Raw genomic sequence first — 14,556 nt, 5'->3', positions numbered from 1 at the left:
CCGTCATCACACAAATATCTAGGTTTAAACTGTTGCTGGAATTTTTACAAGGTGCCATGGTTGCTGAGAATCTATATTTGGCCAACGGACAAGTCCAGGCAGTTATCCACTGCTTGTTTGGACAAGTTAGTTGTCATGGAAAATTAGCATTATGCTCCCTCTGCTCTAGCGTATCTTTAAACACTATCTATCTGCAGCGCTCATGTTCTCTAACAAATCTTTGTGATTTTAAAATGTCACCGTGGGCAAAGAAAAAAACTGAGAATTAGAAAAGGTAGCAGACTGAAAACTATTTCTAGTTGAAGTGTAGCAATTTATAAGTACCTATCAAAATAACATACTTCCAAATACCCTACACTTAAAAGATACTCAAAATTATAAAATGGGAGATGACAGAAATATAGGACAATATGACGGCATCCAGTTCTCTTTGGATGTAAAGTTTTCTCCTAGCTTCCTCTCCTAAATATCAGTGAAAAAAAAACCCAACTTAAAAGGCACAAATGAGCATTGCAAATCACACTAGCATCCAAAGTTGTCATTACCTATCAGCCAGGCAAACAACACTTTTATTATTGTGTCCCTCAATTTATGTGGACTATAAGCAAGAGCCTCTGCCTTTATTAACCCTGAAATAAATTGACATAATAAAGTTTTCTCTCATCTCTAACGTACGCTGCAGCTGGATTTACGTTAGTAGAAGGTTACCAATCAGGCGTCTGAAGGCCATTTATCCCCAGACAAGGTCCGATGTTTCAGAACGGGCTGCTACCAGCGGGGCTGCGCGGCCTTGGCCCGTGCGACCAGGGCTGTGCCTCAAAACCACCAGATGCGTCCGAGGGGAAGTCGGAGAAATGTTCAACATCAACAGAAGATTTTTTAAAATTTTTAGTGAAGTGAGGATCTGTAGGGAACACTCCTACTCTTTTAGGCGTGCTGTTAGCAACAAGCCCTGCTCTTCCAGCTCTGTCTCCTCAATGCTTCACGTCCACAAGCCACATGTTTTGTTTACCACAACCAGACGGTTTTTGTGGAGTGGCTGTAAACACGGGACGGGGTAAAAGGGACGATGGACAAGAAGAGGAGGGACGCAGACGACAAAAGAAAAAGCCTCCGGCAAAGCACAGCCGGAGCCTCCTGCTTCCCGCGGCTCCGGCAGCGCCTGCTGCTGCCGGGCCTTCGCCCTGTTTGTCCCTCAGCCCGGGCGCGGCTTTTCTCGGGAAAGGCGCTCTGACCATCCGCTCACGCCCCGGGGACGGACGGACGGACAGACAGACAGACGGAGGGGCGGGCGGGCCGCCCAGGCCCGCAGCCGCCCGCGTGAGAGGTCTCGCCTCAGACCCGCGCGCGGCGCTCCGCGGCCGTTGCCCCGCGGCCGTTGCCCCGCTGCCTGCGCGCGGCGCGGCCGTTGCCCCGAACCCGTTAGGGGGCGCTGGCGAGACCAGCGGGCCGCGCGGCGCGGCGGCTAAAATGGCGGCGTTGGGCGCGCAGCGCGCTGCGGCGTGGTAGGGCCCCCCCCGGTCCTCCGCCCGCCGCGGGCCGGGCAGCGGAGCGGGCGCGGCTGGTGGTGCGTGGGGGCTCCCGGCTGGCTCGGGGACGGGGGCTGAGGGGTCGCTCGGGGCTGGCTTTCGCGCGTGGCGGCCTCGGTGCTGGGGGAGGGGCGGCTGCAGCGCGGCGGGGCCACTCGCTCCGGGCGCGGCGCTGAGGGGAGCGCCGAGGCTTCCGCCCGCGGGAGAAGCGAGGCCGGCGCGGGGGGGTGGTGGGAACGACCCGGAGACGGGGCTGTTGCTCCACGTCGCCGCCCCCCCCCCCCCCCGCCTCTGGCGGCCGCGGTGACTCAGCGTTGGCCGCCGCCCGCCCGCCCCCCGCGGTGACTCGGCAGTGCCGCCGCTCCTGGTCATGCTCAGGCATGTCGGGCCGCGGCCGGCGGAGGAGCTAAGCCCCGACTTGCCTCCTCTTGGCAGCGCTATATAAGGCCCGGCCCGGCTCGGCCCAGATACCCGGCGCCGGAGCCCGCCGTGTGGGCTGGACGAGGGCACCGAGGTGAGTGGGCACCGCCGGGGTTGGCGGCTGCACCCCCGGGGCTGTGGAGGGCGGCCCTGCGCCCACCCCGGGGTGGCTCTGCGCGGGGGGAGCCCGGGTTGTGCAGCTGTGTTCCACGTTTTGAGGCTGTTCTCCCCTTAATTACAGGCAAATGTGCAATACCAAGATGTCCTCCCTTACGGATGCCTCTTCTGTCACCACTTCGGAGCAAGAGGCGCTGGTCAGTGGCTATGTTGGACGCGCGAGTTTTTCATGCTTTTTGCAGAGTTTTTATCTGCTAATTCAGAAGGGCCGCTTTGCTCAGCGAGCGATGGTTAGAGAAAAAGCCAAGACATCCGGTGAAGATGGGCTCTCTTTGATCCTCTGGTTGTGAAGCACATCTTTCTTATTCGTGGTTGAGAGTTGAGGGTGATGGTTTAGGTCTAGACTCTGTTTCCTGGAGACCTTTGATAGTCAGATTGCTTTCTTTTAATAACAAGGATCTTATGGTCCCATTTGATCATGGTAAGTATTTTGCGGTGGAAATTGTTAACAGTTCATAACTGAAGAGTTGTGGAAGATCTCTGTTGTGCAAAACGTACACTGTTTGTGAAATAATCTTGTCATTACAACTGAAGGCTTTTGAATTTGGCATTTTCGCTTTCTCCTCTATTGGAATTCATAAGCAAGTTGTAATAAGAGTCTTCGTTTGTGTTTATGGCTTTGCATATCCAGGCTTTGCTTTCCATGGTACAGTGGCAGTTAGGCTGCCCTGGCTTTCTCTGTAAGTCTTCCTGAGGATGGAAGCCTATGTGTTTATACCCGAGATGCGAGTTAAAAACGGCATGTGCACAGTGACAGTTGAAGTGGATTACTTTTTGTGAAGGGTAAAGCTTAGAAGTGTAGGCTGATAGCAGAACTTCAAAAAAGCGAAGTAACAGAACAGCAGGCTGTTCAAAGTTGATTTTTTTTGTTTGTTTCTTCTTTTTTTAAGTCATAATGTGTTGCTACCATCTGCTGTCAGATCTGCATGGCAGAAGAACTTCATACTTGCAGGAGTCAGGGAGAGAGGGCTGAGGAGTAAAAGGATCTGAACCCATGGGTCTGGTTGTGGATTCAGAGATCTGAAACTGTGCTTTGCCTTCCTATGCTCAGCTGTCAGTAGTAGTTTAATAAGTTACTGTTTGCTTCCTTTCTGAAACTGTAATACATAATTTAGCACTGAGGAAGGGGTGAATACTTAACATTGTCCACAGGCTTTTTTATTGTTTTCATTATGTGTGATTCTTGTAACTAATCTCTTGTTAATGCACTAAAACTTAACGTTGGTTTTGGCAGATATTTCAGATGTAGTGTAGGGAAACCCCCCCCCCCCCCCCCCCCCCCCAGCTTCCCTTAAGCATTTATTCCTTGTCTCATGACATATGATTCATGCTTTCCTATAAAATGCTTCTTTTCTATATTTTTCTTTTTCTTATTTTAGGGAATATATTAGGATAGCTAAATATTAGCCTGTTCTCAGAACGGTGATGCTATTGTTAAAGTGGCAATACTAGAATATACTGCACTGGGAACCGTCAGTGGCTCCACAGGCATTTTCTTAGAAGTTGTGGCAGCCCCTGCAGCTTGTTCTCATCTCCTGCACTGGTACTGGCACGGCTGTTTGTGGAACAGTGCAGTGAATGGAATCAGGACACTCGTCTGTCCAGAAGAGAAAAAAAAAAAAAAGAGGCGGGGAAGTGATTCCCCCCCCCCCCCCCCCCCCCCCAACTTTTCCCTGCTCTGCCTCAGAAATTGTCATAGACTGGCTGCAGGTATAACTCTGCTGGCACAGTGGGTGGGTGGGAGGCCATTGCGGAGGTAGGAGCAATTGCAGTACGATGGAAAGGACAGGGTGTGCTTATCCCAGCTAAGAAAAGTCTTCAGAAGTAAAGCAGCCCAGCTGGCAAGTACAAAACCGCAGCCCCAGAAACTGTCACAGGAAGAGACTAGGAAAGAGGTGGACCCCAGTGCTTTGCGATTTGCACTCTGGACCTGACAGATCATCACAGAGGTCTGTTTGCCTTCCTCCCTCCCCTTTGGGAGTCGCTGTAATAACTAAAGGCATGAAGCTGAATTCCCCAGGACCCAGCCCTGTTCTTGGAACGACCAAATGAATCCTGTAGCTCAAATCGAGGAATCTGTATGTACCAGTGACAGACTGGGGTTTGAGCTAAGATGTACAGTGTATGAGAAGTTTAGTATGATTGGGTTTGTGTTGTTTTCTTTTAACTTTACAAAGTAAAAAACTTGGATGTGGATAGGTTTTAATGTAGTTGTGTGTTTGTATATCAGATTAATACAGAAGGAGGAAGCCAACCTGTATAAATAGTGTTTTGTTTGGTGAATAACTGGTGCATACTGTTTTTCTTCTGCCCCGCACAGGTTAAACCAAAGCCGCTGTTGTTGAAGTTGTTAAAGTTAGCTGGTGCAGAAAAGGACACTTTTACTATGAAGGAGGTGAGAACTTTAATCACTAAAGGTAGATTACAGTGAATACAGATAGATTGTTCTTTTGTTTTGGGTGAATGGGGGGCAGTGTAGTTCACAGCTTATTTAGAAGACATTGAGGCAAGGTACTGGTTTTACGTGCTGACTTGTTAAGTGGTGTTTAGCAAGTTTCTCAAAATATGAACAAAAGTATCTGGTGGTTAGTAGAATAGCAGAGTACTTGGGGAACGATAGATGAAAATCGCAGCTCAAAGGGAGTTTTAGGCAATCAAAGTCAGAAGAGCAAACCTCAATGAATTTAATGTTTTCTCTTAACAACAGAACCTGGGTATTTAATGTGTCTGTATGTCATTTATTTTACAGGTAATATTCTATCTTGGACAATATATTATGTCTAAACAATTATATGATGAAAAACAGCAACATATTGTACACTGTGCAAATGATCTCCTGGGGGATTTATTTGGAGTAACAAGCTTTTCAGTAAAAGAACACAGGTAAAATGGGATTCTTTTCTGAGAGTCTGGTTGTGAAATAATGGAGAACATAACGCGTATGGCCTTTTTTTAACTTTGCATCTTCAGAGATGGTAAGCTCTCTTTTATAATTACACGTAGCTAACTTGCAACATCTCTTTCTTTATCCCCATCTAAGGAGACTGTATTCAATGATTTCCAGAAATCTGATAGCAATCAGTCAACAAGGTAAGCTAGTTTGGGTGGACCTTTTGTTTTGGGAAATAGTAGTAGGGAAAATATAACTTAACATTAATGCATCTTGCATGTAGTGATCAGATAACATCGATCTCTCCGTAATTAGCTATTTGGCCTTACACACTACCATCCAGAGCGATCACAAATAGTGAATCAAAGCAAACACTTTCTTCTGGGGGAGGAAAAAATAATCTGAACAGCATTTGGGTAATTTTGTCTTGACTAGAACCAGAACAAGCACAATCAGAGCTGAACACAAAGAGGACTAAATTGAAAAATTAGTTGTTTGCTTGTATTTCTTACAGATAAAGCCCTCAACAACATAAGAAGTTTTAATACCAAAAATTAGCTTTGTGAGCTTGTGCCAGCAATGAAGTCAGGGCAAATACTTATTCTGTTAGTGTTCTGTTTTAATTTTCAAAACTGAATGTGGAGTACGTTTACAACTGCACCCTCAGCTATACTGAGTCCTCTTTTAAAAGGTGTGTATACTTAAAAAAGTAGTTTTGTGGTAACTTCGTGGATAGCTGCTCCATAAATGGAGAATTGCTACATGCGGTCATCTTTCCTGCAGTATAAAAATGCTCAATATAGCTGTAATTTTTCGTTAATACAAGGAGTGAATCAGAAGTTGAACAGTGGAAGCCATTTTGTAAATTGGCTTCTAAATCCATATTAAGACACCCTTTGTTTCTGATTCTTCCTAAAGGCAAGTGTTCAGCTGCTGAAGATGGGAAACATGCTCTCTTTATTATCCCTTATTGTTATGCTTGCAAACTTAAATTATCTCTCAAATTCTTTTCTTGAAAGATAATTTATTAATTCAGGGTTTGTCTGGTAGTAAGCATATATAATTAACAACAGTTACTTTTTCTTCTATTTAACATCTTTTTAATTCAGTGTTCCCATAAGATGATAGCTAGTAAAATACACTTTGGAGAGGAAGAAGTGTAAAATATTTCCTGCCTGTATTCTTTCATATCTGCAGAATCCCAGCTAATGCACAGCCTTCATCTGAAGGCATTTGTAATAAAATTCTGAGCTACTTTGCAGTCGAGATTTCTTCTTCCTCCCCACTTTCCCACTTCAGTAATGTTACAGGGAAAGTGCTGCACACACCTGAAGAGTGGAGGACCGGGGTTGTTTTTTCCATTGTTGCAAAATGTTTGGATTGTAGGTTCTGTTTAGAATTTACTTTGTAAATGCTGTGTGCAGTTAACTTCTCTTCCTTGGCTTTTACTCTGATGTTTTGGAGCCTGAAATTGACTTTCTCTGCTGTGCTGTATTAAGTTTTTTTTTTTGGTTTGGTTTGGTTTCAGACTCTACGCTTGCTGACACACCTGAGGATGACGCCAGATTTCAGCTTGAAGAAGAAAATGTTGTGAAGGTGATTTTTCTTTTTTTTTTTTTTTAAATAAATGTTCTGAGATGTAAATCCTACTTAGTTTTGCATGATAGTGTCAATGGTTTAGATGCAATTAGTTGATTCTAGCCTTTGACCTCATTCATGCTCAGGCTTACTCAGTATTTCTGTTAACCAGGAATCTATGCAAGAGTTGGAAGAGAAGCAGACTTCATCAAACGTGACTGCCCGACCAACGACATCTTCTAGGAGGAGAACACACAGTGAATCTGGTATGTGCAGATTTATGATGCAGAGCGTTCAGTAGCATGGCCACTTAGGGGAAAAAAAGTACATTCTGTTGCCTTACTGACTTTGAAAGATGCTGTGAAATAGCATTCATGTTTCTCTGCTTATCTAAAACAAAATGTTCAGTCTGGAAGAAATACAGGATTCCTTGCATTGCTCCAGTATCATGTTACAGTTCAGATCTCTGGAACTGTCAGTAAGATGATGGAATAACTTGTTCCACAGATGTATTAAACTTGTTGACATCAGCAGGACTTAATCAGTTGCGTTGTCTTCATGATGAGAACACTTTTGTTTGTAATAGACTGATGTAGTCAAATCCATTTCAGTTCCTTCTGTAGAGAGCCACAAAATTTTACATTTTGTTTGCTCTCTACAAGCAGTTTTCATTGGATTTCAGTTGGTGGCAAAGATGTCAAAGGTCTGGTAGTAACATGGGATGATGTTGGATATATTTACAGACCTGACCATTCCTTAAGCACTGTTTAAAAAGTCTCGTGACTTAAGCATCAGATTTGTCTCCTCTTTCTCTTTACTGTGGTTATTCAATAATCACTGGCAAATACTTTTTCAAAATGTGGAATGTTTCTTCCGGTAATTAGCAAATAACAAGCTGGTCAGCGTAAACCTGAATAACTTTAAATTTCTCAGTGGAAGTGTTCTCTGCAGTTCTACTTAAATACTATTCTGTGGAATTTCTTGCATTAGTTTGTTCCATCGCTTACTTCTGTTACCTCATGACTTGATGGCTGTAATTACCTGGGCAGTGATAACCTTCTGTCGCTGCATAGAACTTTCTTTTCTTCAGTTGCTCGGGAACATTTTTCAGTTCCTCAGCTTTTGTGTAGTATTTTTTTGTGTTCATCATAGGCCACTGTTATGTTAGTCAGTCCAAAAACTGTGCTGCGTTGCTGAGCGGTTTGCACTAAATTAAAAGAACGTTTTAATGTTGTAACAAAAACTGGTGAAAGGATGGAAAGTCTCGGTTAAACATCACAACCTGTAATATTTAGGCATGACCCAGAGCACATAAGGTTCTGTGTTGTGCTTACTTATTGTAGGTTTGATTATTAACTCTTGTCTTTGCATCCATTTATTAGTTTGTTACAACCTTAAAAGTTCTTTTAATATAGTGTTTTTATATACACTTTTTTTCTAATTTATAGGAAATCTTCCTTTTAAACCACTATTCTTGTTAAATTGGGATGGTAGCGGCTCCTTTGGAGCCGCTTTTATAGTGTATAGACACCTTGTGGTGATACAGTATCAGTACAGCATGGAGCCATGACAACTAAATGAGGACAACGATGGACAGGAGCAACCCTTGGGCCTGGGGGCACCAAATTTGGTGGGGCTCTCAGGGCGAAAAAAGAAAAGAGAGGGGCTGAGCCAAGAAGCACCAAGGGAAAGTAAGAGAAGTCTCAAAGTATGTACAAGTGTTTTGTTCTCTTTTCCTTTACAATGAAAGATTCAAGACTTGAAGACTCATGGATTGTCAGGGTGTGTTTTGCAAGGCAAGGGAGAAGCTGGGCAATAGAGGGTGGGTGCAAAAGGCACCTGTAGGGGGGCAGCAGGTTCTTACTGAGGTCTGTTGAACCAAGTTGTCAGGCCTCTTGGGGAGTTTTCACTCCACTGCACTTACGTACTGACTTTGCAATGCCTTTTTTTAGTAAAATTGTTTCTTACCAAACACTCAAAGTCAGTGGAGCTGAATTTTGACTTACCCCTAAAATGCTGTCCCCCTTACTCCTTATGCTGCTCTGGGTGGTTGTTTCAAAACGTGATGTATTTAAAAAGCATTGTCTTTTTGCCTTCAAACCAAGCATATTTAAGAAGCGCAGCTTAAAGCAATGCTTTCAGAGTTCAGTTTTTACATAATATGCCTTGAAGATTTTCTTGCTAGTGTGTGGTGAAAGTCATAATGGTTTGTTACAAAAATCCTCTTGAGTAAATACAATTACATACAGTGCAACTATTAACTGGTAAATTTGTTGAGGTATCTGAAAGTTGAACCTGAGCTTATCTTGCCTAGCAGGAGGTCCGTTGTATGCATGTGACACGGGAGCTAGTTGCTCTGTCTCCCTGCAAATTCTGGGGTGGATTCGGAAGCCCTCTGAAAGTGCCTTTCTGTCTACTGACTGTAGAGGGAGCTAGGACAATTAAGATCCTAACTCTATTCCTTAAAATTAGAATGGGTTTAATGTGTCATGTGTGAAGCGGACTAAAAATGCTTCCAAATTTGCAATTATTTCATGCATGTGGAGACTACCATTTACAAGCTGTACTGATGGGACAAGTGGGGAAAGCCAGCCCCTGAAATACTGGTTTCAGGAATGTTTCATGCTTTTCATGTTTCTCAGTGTTACTGTGTCTGTTTTAAAATAAGTTTTTGGTGCCTTTACTTCTTTCCCCCCCATAAAATAATACTGAATGGCTTCATTTTTCTTAAATTCCTATATAAGTAAATTACATTTTAAGCTTCTGTTAAGAATATTCAAAACTGCACATTGCATAGATGTTTTTGGAGTAATAAAAATTCTTGAATGTGCCCAGAAGAAAATTCTTCAGATGATCTGCATACTGACAGAAGAAAACGACACAAGTCAGACAGCATTTCGTTGACGTTTGATGAAAGCCTCTCATGGTGTGTAGTCAGTGGTCTGTGCCGTGAAAGAAGCAATAGCAGTGATTCAACAGATTCTCTTTCCATTCCTGTAAGTCAAAATTTTTTTTTTTTTTTTTTGTGGTACAAATTTTGCAAATACCACAAGTGCAAATATGCATTGTAAAACATCATGTTCTTAATTAAAAGCAGCAGTGCCTTCAGTGGTGTCTGAGGAGAGAAAAGAGGCTGAAAGAAAAGTTGGTGTGTGGGTGGAGTGGGGTCTTTCATAGATCTGCTGACAAAGCTAAAGTGAAATTTTTAAAAATATTAACTGTGAATATTCTCTAAAAAACAAATTCTTACTGCTTGGCACAGTATTGAAAAAATGTGAGATATCTTTTGTGTTTTAAAATAAGTGTTTCTTAGAATGCTAAGAGAAGAAAAGCAGTCACGGATGTTCCATAATTCAGACTAGTTGGTGCTTCTGGGCATCTGGTAGTTCCAGTACAGCTTCAGTAACTACATAGTAGTGCCCTGATGATATGCTGTATTCGTTTTCCAAGCCTTTATTGTTTTTATTGTTGTTTTCAGCAAACACTTGAGGCAAAGTATCTGTGGTTTATCTGTGGTTAGGTTAAGTCACGAAGAGGTAAACTAACCGTATTCCTAGTCATAGACTGTATTCTGAATTGACAGGACTAATACTGTATCTTCACTCTTGCTATTTTATAATTGTTTAGCCACTGTCTCAAATTAAGGTTAACAAAGTTGATGAGAATAGAGAATTTAATGACATGCAGCCAAAAGACAGCATCTTCTCACATCTGTTCTTTCACTTCTTAAGAGAGCCTTTGGGAAATAGTAGCAGCAGCCTTCAAGCTGGCTGTAGGTTGACTGCAGTCTCTGTTACAGAGCTGACAAAAGGCTTTCAGATCTGGCTTTATTGTTACTTACCTATGATTCGTCCGTCTCATAAAAGATGTTCTGTCTAACAGCAGCTGGTCTCGCTGCTTCCATAGCTAATTAAACGGCATCGTTCTGTTTTATCTTATGAGCTATCTTGACAGTAATTGTTATGGATATGGACTAGTGAGGCTGAATGTGTACTTTCTCTTTTTTTCAGGATCTTGATGCCAGTTCATTAAGTGAAAACTCTGATTGGTTTGACCACAGTTCTGTTTCAGACCAGTTCAGCGTAGAGTTTGAAGTTGAGTCTATTTATTCAGAAGATTATAGCCATAATGAAGAAGGACAGGAGCTCACAGATGAAGATGATGAGGTACGTATTTGTTTTGTTTGGGCTTTTTTTGACTCGGGGAGTGGAGGTGAGAGGGGGAAGGAAACTTACAGGAATACTTAATGGTGAGGCTCCAACAAGAAGAAGTAACTCTTCAGGTTTGTTTCAGGACTGCGTGTGCTGTGTCACAAACTGCACCCAGTTCATTAAATCAAATCACATGCCTGAAATCTGGAATGTCAGGAGTGAAGTGGGAAATTTTTTTCTGGGTTAGTTTTTTGTTACTTCAAGAGGTGAATCCCTCATGGCAAGATTGGTTAAGTACCAGAGGCAGAATTTGCCAGGGGCATACGTGATTGTGGCACTTGAAGGGCTGGATGGGTCTGCCCGTACTGACGTACACCAGGTTATAGTGCTGCGGAGCTGCACCCTGAGGTAAGACAGTGATTTGGAGGAAGGAAGGATTGAGGTGTGCCCCTGTTCCCAGCAGCAGTGTTGAGAATTGCAGAATGGCTGAGGTTGGAAGGGGCCTCTGGAGGTCATCTTATCCAACTCCCCTGGCTCAAGCAGAGCTGATTGCCCAGGACTGTGTCCAGATGGCTTTCGAACATCTCCAAGGATGGAGGCTTCACAGCTGCTCAGGGCAACCTGTGCCAGTCCTCGGTCACCCTCACAATAAAAAAGTGTCTCCTGACGTGCAGACAGAACCTCCTGTGTTTTAATTTGTGGTGACGGCACCACTGAAAAGAGCCTGGCTCCGTCTGCTTTACACCTTCCTTTCAGGTATTTATACACATCAATAAGATCCCCCTGAGCCTTGTCTTCTCCAGGCTGAACGGTCCCAGCTCTCTCAGCCTTTCCTCATGTGAGAGCTCTTCCAATCCCTTAATCATCTTAGCAGCCCTTCGCTGGACTCCCTCCAGTAGCTCCGTATCTGTCATGCACTGGGGAGCCCAGAGCTGGGCGCAGCACTCCAGGTGTGTGTGGCCTCGCCAGTGCTGCGCAGAGGGGAGGGATCACCTCTGCTCTAGAAAGTGGTACCTTCTATCTGTCTAGTTTACTTTTTTTTTCAAACTGTGTGTTATAAGTGCTAACAGAATTCTTTTCCCCCAAACGAGTCATCAAATTTTGTGGAGTTACTTGCTAGCATAAATTAATGTATATGCCATTTGATTAAAAGTCTATCAGAAAATCTATCAGATTAAAAATCTATCAGATTTTTAATTGAATGCCAAAACCCAGTTACATCAATACTCTTTTTTTTTTTTTTATTTAAACCAGGTGTATCAGCTGACTATTTACCAAGATGAGGATAGTGATGCTGATTCATTTGATGAAGATCCAGAGATCTCTCTAGCTGTGAGTAAAAACTTGACTGGCAAAGCATCATAAGTTGGGTGAACTGACAGAGTAGATCAAGGAACATTGATAAATTCTATTGTTACCAGTGTAGGGGTTTTTTTTGGTTGGTTGGTTGGGGTTTTTTTGTTGTTTTGTTTTTTTTTTCCCATTAAATCGACTTTTTCTTATATGCTTGAAGATTCCAAGAAAATATTTTAATTATTGAACATGTGACTATTAAGGAACCTCAATATTTAAAAAAAAAAAAAAATTAGTAAGCTTCCTAATCTCTTAAAAAAAAAAAAACTAACTTACGGTTTCAGTGACTTAATGGAAGGAAACTATTTGGAGCGTAAATCTGACTTTTTGCACAAAATGCAAAACGAAAAAAAAAGTATATTTAGAAAACTCTTCCTATAAATCATAATACCTATTTTTATTGTCCAACCTGAATGAAGAATCTGTAGCATACAGATGTGAAGGCAAACCTGCTTTCAGAACAGTACTGTAAAAGTAATAGATTTTGAGGCTTTTTCTAAATTCTGAGACTAAATTCTGAAGTGTGGGAAGAAATTCAGGGGTTTGAGGCCAAGTATGTAGACGTATGTGAAAAAAGCACACGCTGGGATTAAAAAGCAGTGTATCTTTTTATTGATACTTGCTTTTCACAGTCAAAGCTTGAACAAAGCTGTTGTCCAAAACTGCCTGAAACATTCTGGTCCCTTGACGGTCTGTAGGACTGAGGGACTTGACTGTGTGTGTAAAACACAGGGCTAGCCACCACCTAAAAACGCAGCCTGCTCACTTATGGACAAATACGTCTGTACGTTATTTTTAGGAATTAAAATTGGTGTCTGCAGGTTTTGATGTCGCTGATGTTAGTTAGGACTCCAACCCAAAAAGTGCTTCAAATCTTCTAAATGAGTTTTGGTTTGGTTTTTGTTTTCATTCCCGCTACGGCATGGATTATTTCTAAGAAGGGTCTTTCTCCTCAAAAATGAAGTGTGTTCTTAATGAGATGGTGGTGTATTTTCAGTGTAGCACATGCAGTAACCTCAGACAGTGATGCAGCCTTTTTTTTTCTTTTCTATTTTTTTTGTTTTGGTTTGGTTTTTAAATGGCTGGTGGTTTCTGTTCTCTAGTACTACTGTGTCAGAGTGCCCTCAGCCGGCCATTTTGCACACCAACAGCTTTGCATCCCAGGGGTTAACTGTCCCTTCAGTCTTGAATAGCTTCCATTTCAGAAGTCTATTGTTGAAAATAATGGGAATGGTGACCACTTTATCAGAAGTTTTTCATGAGGTTCTCTGAAGACTTTTGTGGTCTGGCTTCTTCAGTTTTGCCTAAGAAATAGTAAATCATTAGTGTTCTACCTCTATTTTTATTTCACAAATCTACTGCAAGAAGAAAGTAAGTCAGAGAGTCTTTTAAAAATCAGACTCTTTTAATTTAGAACCATAAAATGGGACCGAACGCTGAATGGAACTTTTAAATTATATACGAGTTGATAGCTTGATAACTATTATTTTGGCAGTAATAAATTGTTTGTAATCTCTGAATACTTCAGTTGTAAGCATTCCAAGTAGCTTAAGCTGTTGCAACCTTTAATTCACTGAAGGATTACTGGAAGTGTCCTGAATGTAGTGAAATGAATCCTCCGCTACCACGCCATTGCCACAGATGCTGGGCCCTTCGTGAGGACTGGCTTCCGGATGAAAAGAGTGATAAACTGGTAAAGGGCAAATTAGAAAGCTCCTTCCCCCTAGAGTCTGAAGAAGGTTTTGATGTTCCTGACTGCAAGAAAGTGAAAATGACTGAAGATAAAGAACCAGCTGTAGAGGAGAATGAGGATAAAGCAGTACAAACTTCCGAGTCACAGGAAAGTGAAGATTATTCTCAGCCATCGACATCCAGCAGCATGTTTTGTAGCAGTCAGGAGGACTACAAGGAACCTGAGAGGAGAGAAATGCAAGACAAAGAGGAAAGCACGGAATCCAGCCTGCCTGTTACCAGCATAGAGCCCTGTGTCATATGTCAGAGCAGACCTAAAAATGGCTGCATAGTACATGGCAAAACGGGACACCTCATGTCATGCTTTACGTGCGCAAGAAAACTTAAGAAGAGGAACAAACCCTGCCCGGTGTGCAGACAGCCCATACAAATGATTGTACTAACTTATTTTAGTTAGATGGATGTTGACTGGAAAGCAGCAACAGGAACTTCGTAAACTGGTTAAGAGAGTAAGAAACTATTTTTGTATGCTTATTGGAAAATGAATATTTTAGGTCTCTTTACATTTGGTATGAGAAGTAATTGCAGAAATAAATGCACTGGAGTTGTTAAGAGGTTAATTAATATTCATCAGTCAACTTGAAGATTTTAAATCCCTCTCAATAGAGGGAACCAATTCCTGTAAACTACCTGCCTTTCCAAGTGCTTTATGTTCCCTACAAGTTAGTGACATTTGTTTCACTGGATTACACACAGTAAAAACCCA

The 14,556-nt window shown here is 42.5% G+C and overlaps 1 protein-coding gene across 5 annotated transcripts; it reads left to right on the top strand.

Annotated features, from left to right (window-relative positions):
* Positions 1–1,451: 1,451 nt before the first annotated feature.
* On the top strand, positions 1,452–14,268 carry MDM2 (MDM2 proto-oncogene). 5 transcript variants are annotated; one of them, XM_082308232.1, is made up of 12 exons: positions 1,452–1,567; positions 1,965–2,043; positions 2,191–2,263; positions 4,447–4,521; positions 4,876–5,009; positions 5,167–5,216; positions 6,545–6,612; positions 6,767–6,860; positions 9,433–9,590; positions 10,605–10,760; positions 12,000–12,077; positions 13,678–14,268. In XM_082308232.1, the coding sequence occupies exons 3-12, from the start codon at positions 2,195–2,197 to the stop codon at positions 14,245–14,247; spliced, it is 1,452 nt and encodes a 483-aa protein (XP_082164358.1). In that variant the 5' UTR covers positions 1,452–1,567; positions 1,965–2,043; positions 2,191–2,194; the 3' UTR covers positions 14,248–14,268. The 5 variants fall into 5 exon arrangements, with proteins under 5 accessions (XP_082164358.1, XP_082164355.1, XP_082164357.1 ...); XM_082308229.1 differs by having other exon boundaries at positions 1,453–1,567; positions 9,430–9,590; XM_082308230.1 differs by having other exon boundaries at positions 1,487–1,505; positions 9,430–9,590.
* Positions 14,269–14,556: the final 288 nt, after the last annotated feature.

The sequence above is a fragment of the Platalea leucorodia genome, assembly GCF_965183815.1.
Source record: "Platalea leucorodia genome assembly, chromosome: 4".
Taxonomy (NCBI): Eukaryota; Metazoa; Chordata; class Aves; order Pelecaniformes; family Threskiornithidae; genus Platalea; species Platalea leucorodia.
Note: the sequence above shows the minus strand (reverse complement) of the source record. Positions and strands in the feature narration are given on the sequence as shown.